Raw genomic sequence first — 19,400 nt, 5'->3', positions numbered from 1 at the left:
ATTGTAATTTTAACTTCATTTCAGTTGAATCGATACAAGTAATTTTTTTTTAAATTGTTAAATATTTTTAACCGACTTCAAACAAAAAAGGAGGAGGTTATCAATTCGTCTGTATTTTTTTCATCATACCTTTCTTTTTCTCCCAAAAATTGTTTACTTGTATCGATTTATAAAAATATGTAAACAAAGCTGATTTCTCAGTGTGATAAAATTATACATCGTTGTTATCGGTTGTATGTACGTTAAAAAAAACACACACTTATTGACTGGCCTATAAATATAATGAATGTTTTAAAAAAAAAAACAACAAAACAAAACGGAATAATATTTTTAATAAAAATTTATTCCCTGAGTAGCGCTCTGGCTCTGGCAGTGAGTTTACGTACACGACCACGACTACTAACATTATTAACTGTATTTAATTGTTCGTACACAACAGTATTTTCATCACTATCGTTATGATTATTGGTATAATTATCGGAAAAATTATTTCGTTTATCCTGACCCCGAGTTCGTGTCCCAATATCCCCCACATCACTATCATCATCAGAGTTCTCACCATAGTTAAAGCGTTTGTTACCACGACGAGGTCGAACAGTTCGTAATGTTTCACTTTCACTACTACTTTCCTGATAGCGTCGCTTACGCGGTTCATCGATTATTGGTTCGATTGCGTGCTCTAATGGATCCGATGTATCATCTTCATCATCTTGATCGTTATTTAATCGATCATCGATTGACGATTGTTTTGAATCAGATTCTTCATCAACTAAAGGATCACTAACATTGCTGTTATCGTTTTGTACATTTTCTTCATCCGCTTGGTCATCATCTTCCGATTTTGATCCTCCATCACTTTCGGATTTTGATTCTTCGTATAAGGGCTGCCGAGTTCGAACTGGACGTCGTTGTGAATTATTTACAAGTGGTAGATCATCGTTTTCGTCATCGTCATCATTTTCGTTATAATCGTGGTTTAATGTTTTTGTTTTGGCACGACGCGGTCGCCGAATAAAACTACTTTGACTGGATTCATCAATACTTGATACATTTTTCTGAGATCGAGTCACTCGTTCATTGTCTGAAATACAAAATTAATATGAATAAAAATACGACTGAAGAGCGGCAGGTAGATCTGAAATGAATAAATACGACGGGAATTTTTTTCTTCTGATTTTCTTGGTATGTACTTGTTTCTCGAAGTTTACAGAGCCTCGGACGGTTTTATAGATGAACCAGCCCTTTCTTGTTGACTATCGATATAGTTATATAATGAAAGCAATAAAATATTTTATGTGCAAAAGCTATAAAAATTACGATAAAAAAAACTGATGCAAAAGATCTTACCTCGACTACTTCGTTTTGATTCCTGACTATTACTATCCAACCATTCCTCTTCGAATGACTCATCATCGTTTCGTGTTTCCTCAACTTTTTTAGCTTTCTTGGCAGATCGTTTAGGTTTGAGCTCAAATTCCGAATCACTTTCATACTTTTTCCGTTTACCACGTTTACGAATTTCTTCATCATCTGTATAATCCTCATCTTCATCATCCGATTTAATAAATTTCTTTTTACGACCACGTTTCTTCGGAACTTTCTCCGATGAATCTTCGTCATCCGAATCATTATATTTTGTACGCTTTTTTCGTGTTGGACGATTTTTAAATCGTGTTTTTTTATTCACTAACGCTTTACCTTTTGTTTTATTTGGTTTGTAACTATCTTCAGAATCACTACGTTGTTTCTTTGGTATTCGGCCACGTCGCCTTGGTTGCGTTACTTTATTATTCGATTTACGTAACGATGCAATTGGTGTGTTATCACTATTTGTTTCACTACTATCACTTGATTCACTGCTTTCCTCACTATCAGAATTTTCAATATTGTCTTCATCATCAAGTTCACTATCACTTTGGTCCAATGAATTGTTTTGTAGTCTATTTGAGATCCGTAATTTGATTGAGGGTCTGGCAGTAGGTCCACCATTTGCTGTTGTACGTGTATTTGAATATGTGCTGCTCGTACTATTCGATTGTACGTGATTTGAAGTACCGTTCACTTTAGTACGTGAAGATGATGTGCCTCGCCTATCATCATCGTCGTCCTCTTCTTCGCTGGTGGTTAGATCACGCATTTTTGATGGTCCAGCCCCATTATAACGTGTGTTCATTTTAGACGGTGTGTTTGCTGCTTGTGTTGTTTTCCGCCGTGATGGGTTGCTTCGTCTACGCGCTGCTTTCCAATTGTATATTAATCGACGTGCGTGTTCTTCAAACATTGCTGACAGTCGTATTGTCATTGAATATATCTGCGATATTAAGATTTTCAAGAATTACACAAAATATTTCAATTATCAATTAAAAAAGGGATTCATTTGGGCGTATTTTCAAAATTATTGATACCTCGATAACATTAACAAAACAATATGAAATTCCAAAAATTGACCCTTTTGGTATTAAACGCGAAAAGTATATTATTTAGAGCCCCCCCCCCCCAATTTTATTAGTGCGTAAAACCCCCTAAACGCCAACCATGACGAGCACATTCGCAATTATTGCATTTTGCAGCAAAACAGTCACGAAAACGTACGTAGGTTTTCAATTGCGGAACGGTTACGTATTCACAATTTTAAAAGTACAAAAATAATTATCATAAACTTCTGCACAAAATCAATGTGCACCATTTTTTAGGGTTCCGTAGCTAAGTCGTAAAAACCTTTATTATTTATTATTTTCTAGAATCTTTTTCATGTAAAGAAAAAAAGACGTTATGATTATTTTTGTTAAATACTTAATGGATGCTTATTTCCATTAAGAGCGATTAAATAACATTATCGAGGTATAAATACAGCTTAATAAATTTTATGCAATTGCAACAACAAAAATTTATAAAAATGATAAATGAAACATTAAAACGAAATTGGCGATTTGGAATGAAACTGTAAAATGAACATTTTAATCATTAACAATAAGACAAACGAATATAATTATGACTTTAACAAAAAAAAATTAGAAACTTATAACGCTTGAATTTAGGTTTCTGGTTAAAACTTTACAAAGTCGTGCAAACATTCGAATTCAAGAAACTTGCAAGTTTTTAATAGCTAAGACCCCTCCACCCCCCCCCCAACCCAACTATTTATTCAGTTTACATTTATATATTTCTTGTACGTAAAAAATTTTTATTAGAAGATTTAAGAAAAGTTTTAAAAATAAATTTAAAAACACCGAACTACACCATGCTCCAATTTGAACCTTTGAAAGTTTTATGTACTGAGTGCATGCTCTTTCTACATGAGATATACAGAGTGGACTATTTTAATGTATTATAACTAATAGCTCGTTTTGTAGTTAACCAAGCTATTAGCCATCATAGATTAAAACGGTACATCCTGAATTAATTAATATTGGGATAAAAAAATAGCCATGCATAATAATTTTACATAAAGGTTTCTAGCTGTTTCACATTTTTCAGAAAGAAATAATAATAATTATAACTGATAATTGGTTTTTTTTTAAACAGAGAAAATAAATAAATTTCCTTTTTTTTCTATATGGAAAAATTAAACTCACCATAAAGTCGTCCGCCTATTAATATTCAGCATGAAAATGTGTAGTGGAATGATTAAATGAGAAACAATTAACAACAAAAACTAAATACAAGTGCATATATGAAAAAATGATTAGGAAATTAATTTTATAAAAAACAAATAAATTCAGTTTATCTTCTATTTACTCTTCGAGAAGCGATTGAATCTCCAATTTCTAATCAAACGTCAAATATTACCCCTGATTCTAGATAGGGTTATACATCGAAAATGAATTTATTTGTGTGTTTCCAAGTCGAATACTTTCATAATTTTGAAAATATTCAACTAGAAATATTAAAATAAAAGAGCATTTAAATTTTTTAAAAAATATATAAAACATACCCTAGATCTTTTATTTGTGTTATAATTCCTTGAATTTTGAAATATTAATCGCATATCCTTGCAAAATCCAATTGGTGAATCGTAATTACCACCCAATAAATCCTCTTTGACTGTTCCAAGATCCATTGGTGTATCAATTAACTGATGATAATCTAATTTAAAAAAAAAATTTAATGATCCTTATAATATGATCGATAAACTACATTAAACTGTAATTTAGATAAATATTTTCTACGAAATTGTATGGAATATAATTAAACAATTAAGTACCTGGATGTTCCATTGTATCAACAGGTGTTCTAAATGGCGTTGAATCTTCACATTGCCATAAGGATTCCAATAATGAAAGTGCTTCTTTTCGCCAATCAGATGGTTGATCTAAACGTTTGCTACGTCGCATTCGTGATGATTTCGATAATCCGCTCGTAGACGGTTCGTTACTATTTACAGTGGCATTTGCATCAGCTTTTTCTTCATCTGATTCAGATGATATGTAGGTATCGACTAATTGGTGATAAACGGCACCAACATCGATTGAATTTCTATCCCTAAATAGATAATAGAGTCACCAAAAAAAAAAACAAAAATACGGAAGAAATTGGGTAATTTCAAAACTTACTTGATAATTCTTAAACATAAATCGGTAACAATTCGAGCTTGCTTAACGATTTGACTATGTGGTTCATTAAATTTCTCTGCATTTGTTGCTAAATAACGTACATCGAATTGAGCGGATGTAATACGTCGATAAAAATGATTTTCAAATCGTGCTTTTATCGTTGTCAAATCAATTGGATATTCAACAACGAATGCATAACTTGGATAATGATTTAAATCGACTGGTGCGGAGAATGGTTCCGCAATTGCCAATCCCATTACTTGATCCAAACCACCAATAATACGACGACATGTGGCTTCACGATCACCTCCAGGCCATTCTTCATTTAATGGTTGATATAAAATTGCTTGAATTTCTTCTGGTAACACAGGAACTGCTCCACCAACTGTATCGGGCATTCCTAATACGTAAATAAATAATTTTTATGGAAGTTCATAGAAAATATGATTTAAAATAGGCAAAAAAAAGAGAATACATACGATCTTCATTAACAGGTTCCAAATCCCAGGGACTCATATGTTCATATTCACCATTATCCCATCGTACACGAAAGCACATAAACGGTGAATCGGGAAATGAATCATTAATTGGATTTTGTGATTCAATTGTTCCCAGCCACCAGCCATCATCGATCATACAACGAAATCGATTTGTTGGTTCCCAATTACGTGCCATGGCCGTATCATACGTTTGCTTCAATACAAAAAAATCCAAAACATCAGCCATATCATGATATTTTATTGTGAACATTTCACCAGTCAATTGTCGACCGGGATCCATTAACGCTAATTTTAAACAACACAAACGTGGTGGTCGTATTTCATATTTAATACCAACCACTTTCACTAATTCACCAGCTCGTAAATTTGTTTTTAGCCATGGCTCACTGCGCGGTCCTATTTCGTATAAATTTTTCGCACGCACTGCATCTAAATATAATTGATGACCCTGTCTAAAATACATAACTTCATCACCCATTTGAGGATAATACGGTGCTTTTCTCGGTATTGTTTCACTAAGCCACTCTGGTGGACGGAATGCTTCAGGAACTTCAATTAATTGCTGTGGTATTTTCGCAACTTTCTTTTTACGTGCCGGTCGTTTTTTATCGGTATCACTTGGTGGGGTTAATGGTCGCTTTTTAACTGGTTTCCGTTTCGAACGTTTCGGTGGTTCAAGGGTCTCACCATGATCGGCAACCCAATCTGAATATCCAGAACTCTCTGAGTCAGATGAACTACTACCACTTGATTGTAAATCTTCTTCACGAGCAGTTGAATCACGTTCACTGTTATCTGAATCACTAGGACTATCACCGGATATACTTGGAGGATTAACGACCTCCTCTTCAATTTGTTCAGATCGTGCTGCTCGTGTACGATATGCTGGTGCTTGACGGTTTCGTCTTGCCCCTCTAGTCCGTCCTAATTTCGTGCCTGGCACAATAGCTGCTGTACTAATCATTACAGGTCGCCGTCTCATCTCACGTCTATACATTTCCATTTCTATAACACCAGTTGCGGCTACTTTCTGTTTAGCATTCTCCAGTGCATACATCGACAACGGTTTCACTAATAATCGCCGTCCCCATTTTATATTTCCATCATGTTGCCAATTTCCACTGCTTTGACGAACGCCCTCAACATCACCATGTCTTCGCATACCCACACGATACCTCTGATCTCGTGGTGAGTTCATATGACGATTAAAAATCCCACTTCCATTATCTTGATCTCCATTCATATCACCTGCTTCTCCGTATTGCCTTTGAGCGAGGGCGGCAATCATTAAATCTAAATCAGATCTCGGTTCTTGTGCAGGTATTCCTTCGATAACTTCCTGTGCACCACCATCACCAAATGCAATGTTTGGTATTAACTGTTCACCTGGACAATGTTCCCGCCCTGGGACTAATCGTTGCAAGTATGGTGGATAAGGATTGCCTTCAACATCGACCAAAAATGGTGGTGGCATTAAATGTGGAGCCGTTTGAGTTTGTTCATCTAATACCCAATGTTGGGCATCACGCATTAATGGTCTGTAATCGGTATGGAAGAATAATTCTTTGGGTAAACTTTTCATCCGTTCATTTGATCCAAAACCAAACATTAAAATATGACCATGTGAATCTGTAGCTGCAATTGAATTACCATCTGGTGACCATTTTGCATCAAACACAGCGCCATGACCTTGACCTTCAATTGTGTTTATAAATTTCGCTAATGGACCACCTTTTTCTATATCCCATATAAATATTTGACCATCATGACCCGCTGACAGTAATATATTTGTATCTAACGGATGTGATTCCAATACATAAACTTCATCATGATGTCCCGTTAATACTTTTGTTAATTTTCCTGTATCCGCATTCCATACTTTTAACGTATGATCATTAACGGCTGTTATTACCCACGTATCAGAGCAATCCCATGAGACCATTGTTACTTTTAACTTTTTATTTTCTTCTTCGGATGGTGGAGTCCTGAAAATATATACATTAATATCAACAGTCCTGAAAATATTCAAGATGGACCATTTTAAGTTGCAGAGTTTGATGGGGGGCATCATGTTTTGATATCAGACAGGATCTAATAATTGATTAAAATAGTCCACCCTGTATATAAATGAATGTAAATTTTTTACTAACCCCGGTAAACGTGTATTCATAAGTAATTGATGACTCTTCCATTGCTGTGTTTCAAAATGCCAAACATGAGCTGTCCCATCTTTACTACCAGAAACGAATCTCAGCCCATGATGTGCCCATTGTATCGAATCAACTGTATCACTATGTGCCTCAAGCTCTAATATTCGATGTGGACCTTCATCACCATGCATTAAATACACGCGTACATGATGATCAGCAGATCCAGCGGCTAGGAACATTCCACCAGGTGAAAATGATGCACAAATCATTTGTGCTTGTCCCGGACGCATACGTTCATGATATTGTAATGGTTTAGACCTAAAACCAAACATATTTTTTTGTTTAAACAAATTCTCGGGTGATTGATTTTACGTTAAGATGTCTTTTTTTTAATTATTCCCCTCGAAAGCTTTCCAAAGAACCTCTTAACGTACAATCATTCTTACAATGGTCGTTACCACTCACATAAAAGATGCTTTGTTTCCTTTACTATATGAATACGTCCAAAATGCTACAGATCCATCGGTGCTGGTCGTAATTAAATAACGTAAATCCCATCGTGGTGATGGACAAAAATTCACCGATGTGATCATACCAGTATGTCCTGATAATACAGCTACTGGTGCGCCTGTTTGTAAATCCCATACACGTAATAATCGATCGAGTGAGCCTGCAGCTAATAAACTATTTTCAAAATTAATATCAATATCTGTGATTTCAGCCGATGCTCCACGAAATGTGTTCAATAAACGACCATCCACTGTACTCCATAATTTTACAAGTAAATCATCAGCACCCTAAATTGGAAAAAAATATTTTTTTGAATACAAACATTTTTGATCCAAAGGTCTCAACAATTTTTCGAGGTGTTCTCTGTAAAATACTTACTGTAATAATATACAGGCCCGTTCTATCAAATAACAGACAATAAACAGCCGATAAATGACCCAATGTTCGTCTTAACAATTGTTGTTTCGAAAATAAATTCGGTGATATTAAATAGTTTCTGCTGGTTGGTCCAGAATATTCTCTTCCATATAAAACATTAACTGTGCAAAAAAAAATCAAAATTTTTGAATTTTGTTAAATTAATTATTATAAAACTAGCTCGATCCGTACGGGATTCCACAGTGCGGTGCCCGTGGCTAATAACAGGCTATAAAAATAATATACAGGATGCTACTTAAGTTGGCTAGCTTGAAAATTATGGAATTTGATAAAGGAATAAGGAATATCTCGTGTGGACAGAATAAAACAGGAAAGTGAGGCTTTTCTGATTGAATTCCATTTAAATTTAAAGTATTACAAATTTTTACTTACCAATATTATGTTTTTTTTCTCTTGCGTGTACGGGCTGTAGAAGGGGCTTTCCTTTCCATCGTATTCCATATTCTACTAATGGACTGAGTGTTGATTTGATTTCGGCTGTACGCAACAATGATTGACGACCTGCTCCTAACAAAGATACAACACCTTTTACGCTTGGTGGTATCTCGCGATCTAATATTGGTCCAATACGACTGCATATTTGTAGTAAATGTTCAGCAGTTATATGAGGAAATTTTTGTTCCTAAAAATAAAATTCAATTCATTTAATTTCTACATGCGCATCGAAAATTATCTTAGTCGGAGACTTGGGATTTTTTAATTACACCAGAAGATAGGTGTCCGTCAACGGAAATACTAAATTACAAATCGTAAGATATCAGGTTACGAACGCCCCAATCTTTCGAGTTTCAAGAAATACTCTTCGCTTTTAAGCTTGAGGCGCAGTTACAAATGCCTAAAGGCGTATCTATCTTTATCTATTTGTATATGTTTATTTTTTGTGTAAGCTCAGTTATACAGAGTATTAAAACAATTTCCTATGATAGAAATTTTAATAAATTTATCTTATGAAATTTGTTATGTAATAGAAGCCATTGTATATGACTTTTCCTATATCTAAAGATAACCAAATTATTTTTCTAAGTGTAAAAACAACATTGATTATAAGGTGGAAAATTTTATCAATAATGGAAAAAAAAACTTCATGATTATTCTACGTCAAGTTGTATGACAACAATATTATGGAGGAAATCGAATAGAAAATTCGAATAGAAATTTTTGTTAGACGTTAAAAATAAATTTAAGAAATCCTATAAATAGAAAAAAATGTTTTTCTTGGGTAAATTATTAGTTTATATTTTTACATGTATAAAATAACTAGGATTGCCAATCAATAAATGACTATTTGAAATTACTTTCAATTTTATTAAATAAAATTGAATGAATTTTTTTTACATATTAGAAAACTTGCTTAAGACATTCCCAATTTGAATCACACAAAATAACAATAGCGGGTCCATGAAGGGGGGGGGGCTGGTCCGGATTCAAAAACTTGAGAAATTTGCCTTGGTATTTACGATCACTTAGTCAACTCAAGTTTTGCTTGGTATATAGGATATATCTACTTTTTAGTTCAGCTAATTAAAAAAAAAAATACTTTTTTAGTTTTTTAAATTATTATTTATTACCGATAAGTGTAATAAAATAATAATAAATAAAAATAACAAAAATCGTTTAGCACATTTAAAGAGTTGGCAACCCTAGTATTCAAGATTTGTACAGACAGCAGCTGATACATGCACAACATTCTCACTCACTCCAAAGCATATTTGAACCAATCACAACACGGCATTGTAAATATTGATTGTGACGTATCATAAATAAAAAAGGATAACTATACACAACATAAATAAATTAAACAAAGATATATATACCGCAAAGATAAATTCAACCCTGATTCAATTGCTTAGAATATTCTACTAATTTCTCCCATAAATCCCATCAAATTTCACATCGAATTTTTCGAAAATCGATAAAATTTCGAAAATTTATTAAAAAAATTCCAAAATTTCGCATAATTTCCCGTATTTTTGTGAATTGAAGAAAATTAAAAAAAAAAAAATTTTTTCGAGAAAAAGAAATTTTCGAACTTACCAATTCCTCGAAAGTCTGAAAATGTTCATTTCCTTCCCAATCTAATCGCTTCGGTAAAATCTGAAAAATTTCGAAAAAAATATAAAAAAAATCGATTAATTGTCAATAATATTTTGATACGGTCAAAGACCCCCACAGATTTGACAGAAAAAAGCACGTGCAAACCATGTGTAAACAGCCACTTGTTCTAAAATATCAACAATAGTTTAGCAGAAACTTACCTTATATTTTTCAATTTCATCCTGTAATACCTAAAAAATATGGAAAAAATTATAAAAAACATATACAAAATGAAATATTTTCCTTAAATTTTCATTAATTTCCATACCTTTGCTGTTTGTTTAAGTGGTCCAGTCGTTAAAAACTTTGTTATTAAAAAATACAATTCTGCAACAAAAGTTAAGATGGTTGTTTAGATTTACCATTTACAAAATGTTAGTTGTCATTTTCAAAATGACTTTTTTATGTGTTATTAACACTTATAACTACCTGGTATTAACACTGAACGCTGTCGTAAACTTTCAATGTCCATTTTGATCACTTTTTAATGAATACATCACTTAATTTTTAACACTTAATTCGATTATTTTGCATACATTTTCATCTTATACACACATTTTTGTTATAACTTTTGTACCTACTATTAATTACAATGGCGTCGCTATAAGCACAATACATCTACTGAGTTTCTTGATGCGGGGTATGCAAGGGTAAAGAGGGTGTTTTACATTGTATACATATATATAAATAGTTCATACTAAATCAGTATAGATGGCGTTAAAAAACCGACATTTTTTCTAGCTAAAATTACCAGAATTTTTTTCTTATTCATATTTCTAGGAAATTCTATTGATAATCATGATGCAATGTAGAATATTTTTTGTAAAAAAAATATATTTCATCGAATTTTTACACTTTCTAATTTCTTTAACTGATCATACAAAATCAATTTTTTGACTTTATAGTTTTTGGATGATTTTCGAGATCGATTTAGTACGTTAATTATCTAAAAACGATTTTAAAAATAAAATCAAATTATTAACGCCCATAATAATTTTAAAACCGTAAGATCTTTGATCTTTTACATCAGAGATTTTATTTAAACTAATATCGAATATTTAGAAAATTTCTTTGATAGAATTAAATGCTTTTTATGTAAAATTTACATCAGTTTAATTATCATGTATTATTCGAAATTCGAATTATTTCACAACCTTTGTAATTCTAAATTGTACTTGTACTTAATCCTTGACCTTAACTTATATAAATGGAATTTTGTTTTTATCAAAAAGAATTATATTTAGAATATTTCCTAGCTAGAATATATATCGAAATCATTCAATTGTTATAAAATCACAAACATTAACTGAAACTATTTTTATTATTAGATTAATTAATTCGTTTTAAGACAGGAGCGTAACCTCAAAATTATCATGTCTTAATCTATTTCAACCAGTTTCAACTGTTTTTAATTCCCCAAGGAATTAAAATAATTGTTTGTATTTGAAATTAATAAATTATAATAAATTAATAAATTTTCATGTTTGAAATTCAAAAATAAGGGTAAATTCGTAAATAGAGGCACGGTGGACAAATGAATCTTGTCGATTTGTTAAAGAGTTCGAAATCCGTTTTTTTTAAATGTCCAAGCTTGGTGATTCCCGTAATTTGTAAAGCTTAAGGATTTCATCATATTATCCTGAAAATCCTGATATTCTCATTAAAAATAATACAGATTTTAACGTTTAAAAGAAATCTGAAATTATTTGTAAAATGGCAGGACACTTTTATGAAAAAAGGATCCAAATTACTTAAAGTTGTTAAAACACTACCTAAGAAAACGTATTCAAATTGATTTCCCCGCTGTGGAGCTTTGCAATACTTATAAAGTTACAAACAGGTATAGGTAAAAGCTCCATGCCTCTTGTTGAGACATGTGTTAAAAATTATCTCTAAGTCATTATTAAGATTTCGAATACATCGTTAATTTTTAAGGATCTTTAATTATTCGGCGTAAAAGAGGGGAGTTGTCTAAATAGGTATAAAGCCATTGCCTATATTGTATGCAGTTCCCGAACGGAATAACCAATCTTTCATCTGAATTTTATGATTTAAAAAAAAAAATATTAAAATTGGAGAAAAATTACTAAAATATATCGGATTATTTTTAATTTTCGATTTTGATAGAAAAATGTATCTGTCAAAAGTACCTATAGGTTATATTATGTGAATTTATTTTCGAGAGATAAAAACTTCGAAAAATAAAAACTTTATGCTACTCATTAAAATAGAATTTAATTTTGTACGAAATATTTTTCTTAAAAATCCAATTCGGAATAAATTTAACATGGTGTTCAAAGTTTCAACTCCTGTAATTCCGTAGAGGACCCGGGATTGTTTCCAAACTCATGTTTCTTTTATTAAAATGTTTGTTTCGCTGTACATTTCAATTCTCATATTTTTATAGATCATTTTGTTCATATCCTACACACTCTGTATAATTCACAAATGAAGGCAGGGCCGTATTCAGGTCAAGTAATGCCATAGGCACATTCATAAATTATCCTATAATTCAGTTAAAATATATACGTGCCTTTCAAAAACTTTAGCTTCAAGTTTGTAACGCTTAGAAATATTGATGCTATTAAGAAAATTTTGGTGCAGATGTTCATAAAATCACCTAATTAGATCATTTCCGTTTGTCCGTGGGAACGATAACTCAAAAACGAATAGATATACCAAATTGAAATTTTTGTAGCATGCTCAGGACGTAAAAAGTGAGTTTGAGTTTGCAAATGAGCAATATAGGTCTATTGGATCTTGGACCCATCTTGTAAATCGTTAGAGGTAGGAAGTTGAAAATTTGCAGATATCTTCCAATTACTCTTTTATATCGAGCGAGTGGTATATAAGACTGTTCTTTTCTGCTTGAACTCGATGACCAAAAGAACATAATTAAATTGCAAAACATGTTATTTTAAAAATAATCTTAAATATAACAAACCTCAAAAACTTATAAAAGTTAACGGCCTTCAAAAATTTGCATATAGTGAAAACTTTCCTCCAGGACAGTTATTACAAAACTGTTTATAAAATTTATCATTTTAAATTTCAGTTTAATTAAAAAAATCAAAAAATTTTATTCATACAAGCAAATTTTAAAGTTTTTTTGTAGTAAATAAATCAAGTTAATAATAATAGTAAGAGATAAAGTTAAAACATTATTCCAAAACTATGAATTTGAATTTTTGAAATAATTTTTTTACTTGGAATGTTTATTTGAATCACTCTGTAAAATGCAAGTATAAATTCCTAAATAATTCTAAAAAATTCTAACCTAAATTTTTCAATTCCAAAGTCTTGTTTATTAAAAGTTCAAAGAAGTTGGGTTTTAAATATTTGTAGCAACAATGGCACGATTCTTAAATTGGTTAAGCTCATTATTAATCAATTTTATGATAAATATATTTAAAAGTGGACCAATTCCAAAACATATCGCGATTATTATGGATGGTAATCGTCGTTATGGGCGAAAACAGAAAATATCATTACATGAAGCATACACGAAAGGTTTTGAATCGTTAACAAATTCTGTTAAATGGTTTGATAAATTAGGAGTTAATGAAATTACAGTTTATGCATTTAGTATGGATAATTTTAAACGAACAGAAGCTGAAGTGACTTTGTTGATGGATTTATTCGAAGAAAAGTTTACTGATTATTTAAATGAAGAGTTAAGTATATATTTTAAATTAAATTATATGACAACTAACGCCATCTTATAGCAGTAAAGTAAAGTTAACTGTCAAGAAAATCTGACAAAGAGTCATCTATGATTTAGAATTGAAACTCTAGCCATGACTAGAAATGTTAGAGACTCTTTAGCCACAGCCAGGAGTTTTTGCAAGTGGTACGATGGGTGCCAAGAAATAAGCACTGACTAGTTTTGGAGAAATCTATAAAAACATTTCATTCCCAAAAGACCATCATTAAATATGGCTATATACTTTTGATAGTTATTTATTTATTTAAATAATCGGACAACTCCAGAATTGGCTAAGATTTAGTCCAACTTCATATAAAAAAATCAAGTCTTTTATCCAAAATTGCCCTGGTGTTCGTACTTCCTTAACGACAGAAACTACACCATTTTGGTTTAACCACAGAGCAACAAACGGGGCCCAGATGCTTTTAGACGTAAATCATGAATAAATAGTGGCAAACGAATAGGAATTCATAATTTTTATCCCCAAAATTGAGCTTTTAGTTTATCATACAACTAATAAGTAAATATTTATTAGAGATTATAAAGTAATTTTTGATAGTAGCGTGAAATATTAAAAATATTTCTTCCAATATTCCAGAAGTATTATTATGAGAAAAAAAGTTCGAGTTAAGATTTTTGGAAAATTATCGGCTTTACCAACTAGGGTACAGACAGCAGCTTCGAAATTAGTAATTGCAACTAAAGAAAATAATTCTTCAATTTTAAATATTTGTCTTGCTTATAGTGGTGAGAAACTTAATAATTTAAAAACATCTTTTATGAAATTTAATGTTTAATATGATTTCTATAAAGGTCGTGAAGAAATAACGAATGCTTTTCAATTAATCGTTAATGATATTCAAAGTCAAACATTATCAAAAGAAGAAATCAATGAAAAATTAATATCACAATATATGTATTCAAATGGAACTAGTAATAATCCAGAAATTTTAATTCGTACATCTGGTGAAGTACGATTAAGTGACTTTCTACTATGGCAGGTGAGGTTTCTTTTTTTTGAATCTTCCAAAATTTTAAATATAAAATGATTTGGTATTTTTTTATCGTAGACATCTTTCACATCTCTGTACATGATTGATATTCTATGGCCAGAATGGAATATTTGGAGTTTTTTATTTAATATTTTAATCGATTATCAACGTAATCAAAAACAGTTGAGAATTCTTTATTCGTAAAGGATTGATAATTGGTATACATTATATAAAAATGGTTTTAGAATTTTTTTATATTAATTATAAATTACTATATTTTTATTATATTTATTAAATATTTTTATTATCCATTATTAAATTCTATGATTCATTGCTCATTTTCATACTTATCACATTGGCTTTTGGAGAAAAATAGACTCACAGTCTTAAAATGTACTGCTGTTTAGGAAAGACAGAAAAAGTACCATATATTTAAATTAGTTTCAATAATAAGTGTACTCAGGTCCGTGCGAAAGGGAGGAGTTTTGGGGGTCAAAATCCCCCCCATTGAGAATCTGTCCAAATCAATTTTGAACTAACAATATAGTCCTGTAAATGCACCCATTTATGAGACGCATTTCCACTGACGAATCAGATATCAATGCATATTTTGAGCTCGGAGTACACGTACTCGTTGACTTTGTCGAAAACCTGGATCTTGACGAGGCTATCAAACCAGCTGATGCTGCGAAACATATTTTGATTGAAAGAAGAGGAAACATTGGAGAAGAGTTCAGGAAAATGTTCAAATTGAGCGATATCTGCGATGAATACGACATAGAAGTTCGTAGCCAAGGTTCGCGTCGTAACAGCCTCAACGCTCGAATATACAGACTAATTCAGTTGAAGATTATAGATCGAATTTTGAATCATCGCAATATTTTATCAAATTAAGCTTGTATCTTTCTCAATAAAATGAAAAATTTTGATTAAATCTCTGGCCCGACTTTTTGAATTAGTATATTCAATTTGGTGTATGATGATTTCCGTGACATCTGGGTCGACAAAGTTCAATTAAACTAGTTGTAAAATATCCTTCTTCTAATACTAATAATTTAAGAACTTCTGATACTGATTTGTTCACCACTTTTCTACGAAATTTGTTGTTGTGCTTAGCCACGGGTTACGGTAGCCATGGGAGCGGAATTCCGCACCGGTCAGAGAATATTTAACTGATAAAGTCTCCGGCACGAGTCAACATTGTAATATATAATAGGGCGTAAATAGTAGGAATATTTAATTATCAATTAAACGAGCACACGTGTCTTTAATTATCATTATTTATTTTAAAAAATAAATAAATAAAAGAGTGCATTCATACAATCATTTTCAATTCACACACTTATACTAAATATAGACTGATAAGGCAGCGGGAGTATGAGCAATTATAAGTAATGGGGCGGTAGAAGAGAATATTCATGTATTTTTTTTATTTTTTATTCATTGTTTACACCGTTATAACAAAGTAAAAAATATAAATACAGTGGACCCCCGGTTATCCGGCCCCTGGCTTATCCGGCGCCCCTTGTAATCCGAACTATTTTTTTCTATTAAAAGATGGAAAATAGGTACATATTATTGAATATATCCTATATTAGAATCTTATCATTAGATTTGTGAGTTGTCAGATTACAAGGTATCCTTATGTAAAAAATTCCGGATTATAGGGGGTCTATAAGACAGTACTCTATAATCCGACAAATTCGATAGTCCGACACTGCCCTGCAAAACGTTTGTCGGATTACCGGGGGTCCACTGTACTCCTTAAAAATACTGTATTTAAGATGTAAAAAAATATTTAAAATACATTATAATTTTGAGATATTTAAACGCAGTTTTTTTGGCGCTCTCTATTGATAACGTATAAGTACGTGATCTGTCAATTAGCGACAGTTCAATGTATAATTTACACTTTAAAAAAATGAATTTACAACACAGAATTTACACTCGTTATTATTAAGTTTTCTAATAAAAAGCCGTAGAATAGTATAATTTAATGAAATACCATATAAAATGTAAGTAATTAATATCATACAGTATGTCAACAAATTTGACAAGCCCGTACTATGATGTCACGTCCGTATAAAAATTTGAATTTTCGTTTTACAATTTTTTAAATGCCCTCACTGAATTTGTACTTTTATTAATTAATTTTAAGTAATTAAAAAGATATTAATTACTAAAATAATGGTTTAGTTGAAATGTCCAGTCATTAGTCTTGTATCTTTGTCCAACTTATTACTGTCCGTCCGAAACTAATTGAAATGAAAAGGTCTATGTCGTTGACATTGTTGACACTTATGAACTTACCCAATAAAAGTCAACACATCATTAGTTGCTGATAATATTTTTGACATCAGATTTGACATTTCATTTTACATGATTTGAATATCTTCCCACATGCCAAATTAAGCAGTGTTTGGTATAGAATGTGGGAACAATTTTAATTCGTTCGGTTGTTATCTACATATATAATGATCAAGCAATAAATCCTTATCTCCCAGTCAGCTAAGATTGTGCCAAAGAAACAACATGTCTTGGATTTTGGATACACCACTATCTTGGCTACAAAATGTAGCTATTCAAATAATAAAAGCGGGACCCGTTCCCAAACATGTTGCCTTTATTATGGATGGTAATCGTCGATATGCGGTCAAATTAAATAAGGAAAAAATCGAAGGACACTCACAAGGTTTCCATAAGCTAGCACAAACATTAGAATGGTGTCGAAAGATTGGTATTAATGAAGTAACTGTATATGCATTTAGTATCGAAAATTTTAAAAGGAGTAAAGAAGAAGTTGATAAATTATTGGATTTAGCTCGAGAGAAATTTGCACAACTTTTAAAAGAAAAGTATGTTAAAAATTAAACCCGCGGTTAACGGTTTTTTTAACTGGTATGTTTAATGAAATCATATTTTCCCTTTTTTTTTAAAGAGATAAATTAATGAAACATGGGGTTTGTGTACGAGTAATTGGGAAATTATCGTTATTACCGCCTGATATTCGAAAATCGATTGCAGAAGCTATGTTAATGACTAAAGATAATAATAGGGCATATTTGAATGTAGCTTTTGCTTACACAGGTATATACACAAATTATTGGGCAAGGCTTTTTGGGCACTATCATGTGTTTAGCGTGAGATCATAATATTTATGTTTTTTGAGCTTTTCTCAGATTTTTTGAGGATCAGTGAATGAACGCAATCACTGGGTTAACCAAAAAAGCCAAAAAACGTACAAACCCATGCTAATTCGACCCTTTTTAAGCGGTATAATTAATCCGCGGATCAGTAAATGAACGTAAAACTATTAATTTTTCACCAGCTCCGACAACGGATTCGTAATCTACATAAAAAATTATTTAATTTGGTTTTTTTCCTGATTTTCTAGGAGCTCTTTTTAAGTCGCGTCTACGTTAGACACACGATAGTGTTCGAATAGCTTTGTCTTAATAAATTATACCAAATATTATCTTTTTTTTTGTTTAAAAAGCTCGTGAAGAAATCACTAATGCTGTGGAAACAGTTATTACTGGAGTTAAAAAAGACTTGATTACGGTTGATGATATCGATGAAGAATTGTTATCGCAATGTATGTATCTAAGTCAAAGTCCAGAACCTGATATATTAATACGAACGTCTGGTGAAATTCGTCTTAGTGATTTTCTTCTATGGCAGGTAAATTGGCTATTGCGGTTATACTTCGCTTTTGTTAACTATGTTTTAACCATTCTTCGATTTAATTCATAAATTTTAATTTTGTTTTACTTTATATAGCTCGGTGGTACAGAATTACATTTTACCAATGTATTATGGCCCGAATTTAATTTATGGCATTTATTAATGGCTGTATTTTTGTATCAACGGAAATATTACAGTTTACAAGCAATACATACAGAAAAATTACAAAGTGAACAAAATGCTAACGCCACAAATATTATTCGACGATTAGATTTTATTGAAGGTAAAAAAAATTGGTTGACACAATTAGAAACTTATGCAACAATTTCAAATCGTAAAAATTTATCAAGGCGTATTGATTTCTTTGCAGATATGAAAAAAAATCGTATGATGCAATTAGAAAGTTATGTAACAAATTAATAGTTTATAACAAATATATATAGAGATAAATATTTTATTTTATTTTAAATTTTCATTTACATAATATAATAGGTCTAGAGCCAAGCGTGATATTTGACAGTTATTGCAGAACGATTGGAAATTTGAGACGTGGTGTTTTCAAGGGCATGTCGAATAACTGTTTTCTCTATGAATATAGGAATATTTTAAAAGGGATGGAGTATATCCAAGTGGGATGAGTCTCACTCAGGGGGGAGAGGCATTGTATCATTGTACCTACTTTCTATTGGCTGTTAACTAGGAGCATGCTGAAAGTATGCTCAAAGCCTTCTTGAAGTGTTTTTGATTCGTTTGTAAGCATGGAAACATGTTTG

General features: G+C 31.5%; 3 protein-coding genes across 5 annotated transcripts; 2 read left to right on the top strand and 1 right to left on the bottom strand.

Annotated features, from left to right (window-relative positions):
- Window positions 1–112: 112 nt before the first annotated feature.
- On the bottom strand, window positions 113–10,785 carry LOC123301730 (bromodomain and WD repeat-containing protein 3). Of its 3 annotated transcripts, none has more exons than XM_044884607.1 (15): window positions 10,675–10,785; window positions 10,514–10,572; window positions 10,407–10,436; window positions 10,186–10,245; window positions 8,524–8,773; window positions 8,092–8,252; window positions 7,669–8,000; window positions 7,204–7,521; window positions 5,033–7,038; window positions 4,554–4,953; window positions 4,205–4,482; window positions 3,935–4,086; window positions 3,576–3,590; window positions 1,348–2,311; window positions 113–1,081 (listed from the first exon to the last, which is right to left on the bottom strand). In XM_044884607.1, the coding sequence occupies exons 1-15, from the start codon at window positions 10,715–10,717 to the stop codon at window positions 342–344; spliced, it is 5,808 nt and encodes a 1,935-aa protein (XP_044740542.1). In that variant the 5' UTR covers window positions 10,718–10,785; the 3' UTR covers window positions 113–341. The 3 variants fall into 3 exon arrangements, with proteins under 3 accessions (XP_044740542.1, XP_044740543.1, XP_044740544.1); XM_044884608.1 differs by having other exon boundaries at window positions 4,205–4,476; XM_044884609.1 differs by lacking the exon at window positions 3,576–3,590.
- Window positions 10,786–13,564: 2,779 nt separating this feature from the next.
- Window positions 13,565–15,147, top strand: LOC123300357 (dehydrodolichyl diphosphate synthase complex subunit DHDDS-like). The gene is made up of 4 exons (XM_044882924.1): window positions 13,565–13,918; window positions 14,550–14,698; window positions 14,765–14,952; window positions 15,022–15,147. Exons 1-4 carry the CDS (start codon window positions 13,596–13,598, stop codon window positions 15,145–15,147), a joined length of 786 nt encoding a protein of 261 aa, XP_044738859.1. The 5' UTR covers window positions 13,565–13,595.
- A 2,130-nt stretch (window positions 15,148–17,277) lies between these two features.
- LOC123301729 (dehydrodolichyl diphosphate synthase complex subunit DHDDS-like) lies at window positions 17,278–19,055 on the top strand. The gene is made up of 4 exons (XM_044884606.1): window positions 17,278–17,798; window positions 17,882–18,030; window positions 18,440–18,624; window positions 18,724–19,055. The coding sequence occupies exons 1-4, from the start codon at window positions 17,476–17,478 to the stop codon at window positions 19,045–19,047; spliced, it is 981 nt and encodes a 326-aa protein (XP_044740541.1). The 5' UTR covers window positions 17,278–17,475; the 3' UTR covers window positions 19,048–19,055.
- Window positions 19,056–19,400: the final 345 nt, after the last annotated feature.

This window comes from Chrysoperla carnea, chromosome 5, assembly GCF_905475395.1.
Source record: "Chrysoperla carnea chromosome 5, inChrCarn1.1, whole genome shotgun sequence".
Taxonomy (NCBI): Eukaryota; Metazoa; Arthropoda; class Insecta; order Neuroptera; family Chrysopidae; genus Chrysoperla; species Chrysoperla carnea.
Note: the sequence above shows the minus strand (reverse complement) of the source record. Positions and strands in the feature narration are given on the sequence as shown.

Excerpts from the sequence above, each read along its gene's own strand:
- LOC123301730 (XM_044884607.1), bottom strand. The coding sequence starts at position 10,717 with ATGGACATTGAAAGTTTACGACAGCGTTCAGTGTTAATACCAG. Across the intron at positions 10,437-10,513 it reads CACTTAAACAAACAGCAAAG|GTATTACAGGATGAAATTGA; the intron begins GTATGGAAATTA and ends CATATTTTTTAG. Across the intron at positions 7,522-7,668 it reads GGAAACAAAGCATCTTTTAT|GTCTAAACCATTACAATATC; the intron begins GTGAGTGGTAAC and ends GTTTGGTTTTAG.
- LOC123300357 (XM_044882924.1), top strand. The coding sequence starts at position 13,596 with ATGGCACGATTCTTAAATTGGTTAAGCTCATTATTAATCAATTTTATG. Across the intron at positions 13,919-14,549 it reads ACTGATTATTTAAATGAAGA|AAGTATTATTATGAGAAAAA; the intron begins GTTAAGTATATA and ends CCAATATTCCAG. Across the intron at positions 14,953-15,021 it reads GTGACTTTCTACTATGGCAG|ACATCTTTCACATCTCTGTA; the intron begins GTGAGGTTTCTT and ends TTTTTATCGTAG.
- LOC123301729 (XM_044884606.1), top strand. The coding sequence starts at position 17,476 with ATGTCTTGGATTTTGGATACACCACTATCTTGGCTACAAAATGTAGCT. Across the intron at positions 17,799-17,881 it reads GCACAACTTTTAAAAGAAAA|AGATAAATTAATGAAACATG; the intron begins GTATGTTAAAAA and ends TTTTTTTTAAAG. Across the intron at positions 18,031-18,439 it reads TGTAGCTTTTGCTTACACAG|CTCGTGAAGAAATCACTAAT; the intron begins GTATATACACAA and ends TTGTTTAAAAAG.